Source organism: Sinocyclocheilus rhinocerous, unplaced genomic scaffold (assembly GCF_001515625.1).
Source record: "Sinocyclocheilus rhinocerous isolate Xijiao unplaced genomic scaffold, SAMN03320098_v1.1 scaffold103, whole genome shotgun sequence".
NCBI classification, from domain to species: domain Eukaryota; kingdom Metazoa; phylum Chordata; class Actinopteri; order Cypriniformes; family Cyprinidae; genus Sinocyclocheilus; species Sinocyclocheilus rhinocerous.
In genome coordinates this window covers 723,223-732,956 of record NW_015629204.1, presented here as the reverse complement: position 1 = coordinate 732,956, position 9,734 = coordinate 723,223, and the positions used below count along the sequence as shown (strand labels likewise).

At 34.8% G+C, this 9,734-nt stretch overlaps 1 protein-coding gene across 1 annotated transcript in view; it reads right to left on the bottom strand.

The window, feature by feature from the left end:
* Positions 1–9,734, bottom strand: part of LOC107738845 (low-density lipoprotein receptor-related protein 2-like) — a 52,178-nt gene that overhangs the window by 7,380 nt on the left and 35,064 nt on the right. Inside the window, 10 exon segments of the mRNA XM_016550730.1 lie at positions 958–1,191; positions 3,196–3,303; positions 3,653–3,778; positions 4,786–5,335; positions 6,291–6,497; positions 6,600–6,764; positions 6,839–7,040; positions 7,132–7,315; positions 8,323–8,538; positions 8,910–9,096. Of these exon segments, the coding sequence (XP_016406216.1) occupies positions 958–1,191; positions 3,196–3,303; positions 3,653–3,778; positions 4,786–5,335; positions 6,291–6,497; positions 6,600–6,764; positions 6,839–7,040; positions 7,132–7,315; positions 8,323–8,538; positions 8,910–9,096 (2,179 nt within the window).

Below are 9,734 nucleotides of genomic sequence, written 5' to 3'. Positions count from 1 at the left end.
TTGTTGTGATTTGATCTGAACGAAAACAGCGTATCCGTGTGATGCAGCTGACACAGAACAGCATACGCTGTTTACGTCCAGCGGATATTCTCCAAAATGGCACTACAGGGTGACGCGGAGGAGACGAATTGTTGAATAAAGTCTTTTTTTTCCTTTTCTTTTGTGCACAAATTATTCTCGTAGCTTCGTAAAATTACGGTTGAACCCCTGATGTCACATGGATTATTTTAACGATCTCCTTGCTACGTTTCTGGACTTGGGAACATTTCCGTTGTATTGCTGTCTATGGAGGGTCAGACAGCTCTCAGATTCCATCAAAAATATCTTAATTTGTGTTGTGAAGATGAACGAAGGTCTTACGGGTTTGAAACAACATGAGGGTGAGTAATTAATGACAGAATTGTAATTTTTGTGTGAACTATCCCTTTAATGATGGATTTGTTTTTTACAAACACGCAGCTTTTTGCTTCATAAGACATTGATGGACTGGAGTGGTGTGGATCATCATGATGTTTTTATCAGCTGTTTGGACTCTCATTCTGACGGCACCCATTCACTGCAGAGGATTCATTGCTGAGCAAGTGATGTAATGCTACATTTCTCCAAATTTGATGAAGAAACAAACTCATCTACATCTTAGATGACCTGAGGGTGAGTACATTTTCAGCAGATTTTAATTTTTGGGTGAACTATTCTTTTAAGACATAAAAGGTTCTGCCTGTCAGATAATCTAAAAAAAAAGCCTCCTAGCAATGCCCTAGAAACCACCTAGAACACCTTTGCAACCAACAAGAACACTCAAGCAACTTTCTGGCAATGTACTAACAACAGCCTAGAAACTGCCTAGCAGCTCGGGACACATTAGCACTGTTGCAGTGAGTCTATAAACTAATCTATAATATTGCAAAATAGAAATTGGAGAATAACAGTCATGCAGAAGAATGAAGAATCACTCACACTCCTCATCCGAGCCGTCCTGGCAGTCTGGGATCTGGTCGCAGAACTTGGCCGCAGAGATGCACGTGAGGCCGTCTCTGCACGCTTTACTGCCCGCGGGACACTTGAGGTTGGAAACACATTTGGTTTTGTTCACAGAGAGGTAGTCCTGCGCACAGCGACACGAGCGTCCACCTGGATACGGCAGACACAGGTGACTGCAGCCCCCGTTGTTTTCAGAACAGACATTGGTTCCTGGTCAGGAACAGAAAAGCAGACAAAGTCAGATGTTACATACACTACTGCTATTCTACCTTGTTCAGTTCACTCTGGCACAGAGATGCCACCTGTGTTCAGACTAACACACTAGATTACACAGTGAAACCTAAAAAAAAAAAAAAAGATAAAATAAATAGATAATTGTTTTTTTGTTTGTTAATATTTATATCATATTTACTATATATTAATATATGAAATATTTATATAAACATAGAAATAACAATATTTATAAAATAAGTTAAGAAACGGAAAAGATAATAAATGAATTAAGAAATCCATGCATACAAAAATAAGTGATAGAATACGATAGAAATAAGTAAATAAATGCATGCATAAAATAAAGTAAATTAAATTAGATCAAATTACAAGTAAAATAAGAAAGAAAATGGTTACAAACAAATAAATATAAATAAAACAAAAAAAGTGAAAATAAAAAGAAAGAAAGAAACAGATTAATTGAGAAAAAAAAACAACAAAAAAAACAATTACATTAAATAAAAAATATATTTTATTAAAAAATAAAAAAGTTAACCAAATACGATAAAGAGTAAAGTTTAAATGAAAGCTAATATAGACAAAAAAATTAAATAAATAATAAAAATGCAAAAGTAAAACATGAAAAAGAAATAAAGATTAAAAAAAAAGAAATGCACAAAAATTTTAATAAGATAGACAAAGATGATAAAAAAAACAACTACAAAAATAAAAAAATAGAGAAATAATGTACATAGAATTAAATTCAATATTTAATTTAAATAAAAAAAAACAAGATACAATAAAGAAAAATAAGTAAAAAAATGAATCAGATTAACATTTAAATATTTTAAATTTAACTATGTAAAATTAACTTTTGTCAGACAAATCAAATTTTGTTAATAATAATTCTGCAATCACTATGGTTTATTCATCAGACTGGAAAAGTAAGGCCAAATCGAACACATTGTGGGATACAGTACTAAGCACAGTGTACTTTGTTGTGTAGGGTGCATTTTGGCAAATGTATTAGCTGATCCGGGCATTTCAAATATACAGGATGATAAAAAAAACTACAAAAATAAAAAAAAGAGAAATAATGTACATAGAATTAAATTCAATATTTAATTTAAATAAAAAAAACAAGATACAATAAAGAAAAATAAGTAAAAAAAAAAGAATCAGAGTTAAATTAAAATATTTAAATGTTAATATGTAAAATTAACTTTTGTCAGACAAATCAAATTTTGTTAATAATAATTCTGCAATCACTATGGTTTATTCATCAGACTGGAAAAGTAAGGCCAAATCGAACACATTGTGGGATACAGTACTAAGCACAGTGTACTTTGTTGTGTAGGGTGCATTTTGGCAAATGTATTAGCTGATCCGGGCATTTCAAATATACAGGACATTCACGCACCATATACAACACGCACACTACATACTGTGCAAAAACAGAGCAGTAGTAGAGTCAGGCTGAGGAGCGGCGAGCGAGTCTGTGCTGCACGGCTTCTTCAGTGAAAGCTACAGTGAGGGGTGTGGGAGCGTAAGAGGAGAACTCTAACTGGGTCTCCACACACACACACACACACACACACACACACACGACGAGTCATGTCTCTGAGGTAAAGAGTGAGTTCTGGTCTTCATTTGAATTTCTTACGAGGGATAAACAACTTTTGCCTTCATGCCACCGTGTGGATTTTGGATTTAGACCCAAATTTGAAGTTCACTGCTACCATGCAAGCTTTATTAGGGTCGATGAGAATCTGTGTTTTCTAGTTTAACTTACACAGGTAAAATAATCTGGACGTGCATCTGTGGGTTTGAGATCCTGCATATGAGCATAAATGAGCGATAATATAGAGAGAAAGAGATGGACGTGATTTGGAGAATGGTTATCAGTACAATGGTAGAACTCTAACTGGGTCCACACACACACACACACACACACACACACACACACGACGAGTCCTCAATACACCTCAGATCACACAGAAGTACCTTTCTGACTGGACCTGCTGTAAGCCTTCAGCTCAATGACGTTTGCCTTCACCTCAAACCACATCAGTTTGGGCTGGAAACCATCCGTGTACCATACTTTAGCTGTACCTGTTTAAAAAAAAAAATGAAGCTCAAACTTAAACTCTGTTAGGAAACTTTTCTCAGCATACATTGATATTAATTTATATGAATTTGACTGATCTACATAAAACTTCATTAAAATTCATTGTTTAACAAGAGTTCTCAATTGAATAATTGTAGTTCCAATTGTTAAAGGTATAAACTACTGACCAAGCTTCCTTTGAGAGTCAAAGGTGTTCTTGAAAAAACTTTTTTTAAAGAATATTTTAAGGTTGAAAGACAGGAAGTCGATGGCTTCATGCCATCTAGCGGTTCTACACAGAACTGCATTCAGTGGAAACTAGATTTCTGATTTCTGGAGGTCTTTGATTGTTACCGTTATCCAGAGTGATCCAGAAGTAGATGTTCTCAACACGAGCAAAGGACACAATGAAGGCAGATCCGGTGCTGTACTCCTTATAATTAGAGCCGTCCATATTAATAGAGCTAATCATTTCATTGCCTTGGATAAAGGAAAAAAAAATCTGTTATTATTGATTGGTTTGGAAGAGATCATTTCCACAGCAGGAAATAAGACATTCGATTTCCGTCACAAAACTTGAACAAAACAAAAGCAAACAAATAGTTCACAAGTAAGAGTGCCTAAGAGTTAGCCTAATTTAACAAAACTAGCTAAAGACAAAATATTAGTTTGTAGTCCTAGATAAACTCGTGTTTCTCAGATGAAAACAAATAAATTGTATTAGTGTTTTTAATATGATAATAATATATTTTCCTAATAACAGATACATTTTTATTTTTCAAATAAATTAAAATGTATTTTATAACAAGAATAAAATTAATAAATACTATTAGTGTATTTCCCAAATAAATGAAAATAAATGTAAAAAATATAAAACATAAAATGTTTGTGCTTTTATAATAATAATAATAATAATAATAATAATAATAAGATAAATTAGTATTTTCCAAATAAATTAAACTAAAATGTATTTTATAACAAGAATAATAATACAAATAATAAATACAACAATTATAGAAGAGTATTTCCCAAACAAATGAAAATAAACAAATGTATTAGTGCACTACTTCTGCTACTACTAGAAATTAAAAGAAAACTTGAATGGTTGACTTTGACAGCAAACACTACACTGTGTAAAAACTAAGGAAATAAAATATTATCTTCCCAAAAATGCTTTAAAAAAAAACAACGCACTAACAGGGTTGTGCACAAAATATATTCAAGCTGAAAATGTATGTATAAAAAAAGTTTTGGATTTTTACCACTAAGGCAGGACAGGCCTCTGATTTTTAAAACTACTGTACTTTGCGTGCCATGTTAATTTTAATGTTAGATAGTCTGAGCGAACATAGCAGTTTTCTCTAAAAAAAGAAAGTGTCCTTGTTTTCTTAAATGTATGAAATAGAAATATATTTTTGTTTTAATATTGGGACATCAATCTGTACCCTAATGTGGAAAGTGTAATTTAATTTTTGGTTTTAACGCACCAATATCTGCCCAATACAGTGTTGTTCCTTTCTCAGAAAAGGCAAGTGAAGCAGGCATCTTTGCTTTGCTCCACAGCAGCGTGCGATTGCTCCCGTCCATGTGAGCGCAGTCCACCTGAGGCAGAGATTGGGCTGCCCTCCATCCCATTGCGGTGAAGCACAGCCGGCCCGTGGGAGGGTGCAGGGCGATGGAGATGGTTCCCTCCAGCTCAGCCGGCAGCACCAGGCTGGTGTATTTCCCTCCAGGGGACGTAACGTAAAGCTGGGGGCTCTTGACGCTGCTCCAGTAGAGGTTTCGGGTGACCCAGTCCACAGCGAGAGCGGTCACCAGGTCCCCTTTGAGCTGAAGCACGTGACCGATGGGTGTGAAAACAGAGCCGCTGAGTTTGAGCTGAGCTACAGACCCGCGTCCGGCGTCAGCTACGGAGATGGTGCTGTCCTTGCGGAGCAGATCGAAGTCTGAAGCTTCATTCACAGCAGGCAGAGGCAGAGCACGGTGCTCCGGCCACGTCTTCAGCCCGAATCCTGCCTGAAGGCTCTTAGTGAAGATCTGAGCAGGGGACAACGGCTTATTATTGAGGGATTAGTAAAAGTGAAGCTTAATCGATGGCATTTTGGGAAAAAAAATTCTTCATTTATCAAAATAAAATAAAATAAAAAATAAATTAAATACTTGACTAGTATTTAAAAAAAATCCTGTATAAATTAGATTTTTAAAATAATTTTTAAACAACTTTTTAATCTATTTTATCATTTTATTTTAGGAATTTGGTGTATTTTTGAGTGAAAGAATATTCAGTTATTCAATGAAGGAAAAAATATAAATAAAAGTGTTTAAATATAATTTAATTGATCTAATTATCATTTAATAACAATTAAATTAATTATACATAAGCATATTAAATAATTTAGAAGTGATTTATAATTTTATAAGTATATATATATATTTTTTTATAAAATCAGGAATACAATTATAAACAACACATTTATACAGAAAAAAATATAAAATGATTTACAATTGCAAATAATTAAAATTTAACTATGAATAAATGTAATTACAAATAAATTAATTTAATTAGGACAATTTGTATCATTTAATTATACATACATTTATAATTAATTACGATTTACAATTAAAAATAATTACATTTATAATTACATTAATGTGTAATTAAATTGAATGTAATAAACTGAATGATAATTTAATTAGAACATAATTCGTTTGTTAGTTACCAATTTATAAATAAACAAATTTGTCTGTTGGTTAACTAGGCGATGTCAGCCCAAAAAGGATGCAATAATGAATTAATGAAATTACACATTATTGCACCGATAAATTATGCACAGTAAGACTAGGAATCTGCAAACAAGTAAATAAGGTCAATTTTGATTTCATGTTGAATTTAAAACCAGCAAAAAGGTAATAAGAATATACAGTGTAATTCTAAAAGGTTTTACTCTACAATCACAGAAAGCTATTAAATCATTCTTCAGGAGTGGAGCACCTGTGTAATCATGTTAGGAGACAGCAGCATGAGGAAAGAAGAGGAGGAATCCACAGGTGTGGCGCAGGCGAATCCGTCCGCGGCCAAGAGAAGCCCCGCCGGGCAGCGACAGACCGCTTTGAGCCCCGGAGCCAGCAAACACACGTGAGAGCATCTGAGCTTCTCACACGGGCCGGACACATTGGGCTGCAAAAGAGGGTGGACAACCTAGAACAGAACAGAGAGGGGAAACACTCAGTAACGCAAGATATATTGATGTAGAAGACGACTGTGATGACATTTAGTAACGTGTACAGTATGTATTCTCACTTTGAGGTCGAACGGCTGCCCGGGTCTCTTGAGAAGAACTTTGCGGTTCTTGCCAATCAGTTTATTGGCACCTTGAACGGATCTTCTGTGAGTGTCAGACCAGTAGACCATGTCATTAAACACAGCCACAGAGAAAAGCCTGGGCATCTCCGACAGCTGCAGCAACTGAAAAACAAGACACAAAATGATTCAAAAATTGGGATTTATTGTTTGTACAGTACAGTAGCATTTCATATTACCCTTATGTTTTCTCCATCCAGCGTCGCTGAGCCTATACACCGGAGCTTCTCGTCAGTCCAGTACAGTCTGTCAGTCAATATGTCCACCGTCACGCTGACAGGCCGCTCGAGACCACGGCTGACCACCACCTTCCTGTCCGAGCCGTCCATGCCAGAGCGCTCGATCTGTGCCTGACCTCCAATCTCGGACCAGAACATTATCCTGCAGACAGTATCTGGAAACATTCATCTGCATCCATACACTGAGACTGAAAACTCATGTAATAGCGCCAACTCATGGAGGGGCTTCTTACCCCTTCTGAGGCAGCAGCACAAGTGAACGAGGCTGATGCAAATCCTTATCCACAACTGTTATGTAGTTTTGTGCCTCTACAACACTGCTGGTCAATCTCACTGCTAGAATCTGCCCAGCAACACCATCCACCCAGTAAAGGTTCCTTCCCATCCAGTCAATAGCAATGGAGTCTGATTTCACACCTGAACGTGCAAAATTGTTTTGGTTAGAGCAGGGATTCCCAAACTTTTTTGTAAGCCGAAGACTTTGGCCTAAAATACTTTCCATATTTTTTGGAATATAATTAGCATTTCTTTTTCAAACCTATATTCCAAAACAACTTACAAAATGAATTTAACATCAAGCAAATGTTATTTATAATGGAGGCCACTATAACTTGTTCGTTTTATACTTCACTCCACACAACCTTAATTAAAACAAACACAAAAACAAAACAAAAAACACTTTAAACTGAATGGTATTAATGACAGAACAGGACTGAAAAATAAGTTTATAGTATGCTTGTAAACCTTAACATTTTATTTACTGGTATTTTACATTATTTCTGAATGAAATAATGTGACATACTGATGCAACTCATAAATAAATAAATAAATAATGATATCAATGCAATGACCTGGTGCGACTTACAGTCAGGAGGGATTTATTTTTCAGAAAATATGGTGTTTAAGGACCTGAAATTTTAGGGCAATATTTAAAAAATTTAGCATTCACATATAATGTTGACAGTTGTCTGATGTCAGTTAATTTCTTATTTTTCTGTAAAAAGTTTTTATTTTAAAATTACTTTAACTTCACATTTGAGCCTTAATTTTTTTGTTTATTTATCAATTTGTTTGACCCAGCAGAATCATATTTCAATGGGTCACATTTGATGTGTTCCAATCATTCCATCACCAAAAAAAAAAGAAAAAAAAAGTGATATATAATATATATAGGCTGCTGCAAATTTTTATATGGATGAACAGAAGTTTTTCAGTCTGGTTCTCAGGAAAGCACCTGGAGATTTGGTTTGGTGCTCACGCTGCACCTAGCTATAAAAAATAAAATTATTAATAATACTTCTTTAGAATGAAAGTGCAATAATAATACTTATCTTTTTTTGTAAATTGAGTTTTAAATAAAAATACTGTGTACTATAAAATAATTGTATCTACTTTTATGTATGGATTTATTTATTTATTTTTACCTTTGACAATAGTTCCAATGTTGTCCTTTATTCCGTGGAAGGCATATTTGATGCTCTCTTCCTCCAGACTGACCCAGTACACCTTCTGCTCTCTCCGGTCGTAGTCCAGAGAGAAGATGGCCTTCCGTCCTGGTGCGATGAGAGCTTGAATACTGGAGCTTCGCAGACCCAAATTTAACAGCTCATACTGTTCAGAGATCAAAAGACTGGGTTCCTCTGCACAAAAACATGACTTAATCATAAGAACAATAATATTAATAGAGAAGAATAATAGTAAGAATAAAAATACTATTGGATTGCAAGTACATATTGTCTACGTACATTTCCACTATTTTCAGCATCTCCTGTGCACCCATTTGTGCAATTATTTAAATGAATTTTAAATATATATTTTTTGTACCATTTCAGATGAGACCATCCCTTAAAAGGCATGTAAAAGTGTAAAGTGTGGTTGGTCACTTTAAAAAAAAAAAAAAAGTTACTTCCTGGTAATACTCGAATAGAAACATCAGCAAAGTGGATCAGACTTTGCAGTGATAATCAAAAGTTTGGCTACGCGAAGCTAGCTAGCTGCTATAGATTGATACCTGCTGTCTTGCAGCTATGTCCATCTGGCTCCAGTATAAATTCAGGGTCACACTGACACAGGTAAGAGCCCAGCGTGTTGAGGCATTTATGACTGCAGGCAGCGGGCTGAATCTCTTTACATTCATTTATGTCGTTGCAAGTTAAACCGTCAGACTGAAGCCTGAAGCCAGTCTTACAGCCACATCTCTGGAAACACAAGATAATTTAACAGATTTTTTGCAAGATTTAGTGGAACGCAAACAGCTAAAATATACATTTGGTTTGATTTATGATTTGTGTTTTGGATAATTCATGCATAATACAATGGGTATTATTAGGGATGCACCGATACCACTTTTTTCAGTACTCGCCCGATACCGATACTTTTATTTTTGGTACTTGCCGATACAGAGTACCGATACCAATATTTTTATTGCATTTGTACATTTTTTAAATATTGGGTACAGAAACCAAAAGAGTATGTATAATGTTAGTTGGTTAACTTCATTTATCAAATAGATACAGTCAAACCAAAATTTATTCAGACACCTTCAACATTTCTCACATTATCACAGTTTATTCGCTATAGTTTAGAAAATGGTAATAAAATATGACAAGAACTCAGAGTTAAACTGTCAGAACAAATTCAGCTTGATAATGTCAGATAACTTTGATAGAAAGGTATGTAATAGATTACAATCAACCAAAAAATATTCAGACAGCTGTTAGTATGACAGTATTTACACAACTATGAATACTTTGTCGGGCAACCCTTAGCCTCAATGACAGCCTGTAGTCTCCTGGGCATGCCGTCATCCAGCTTCATGCAAACCTGGACCTCAGTT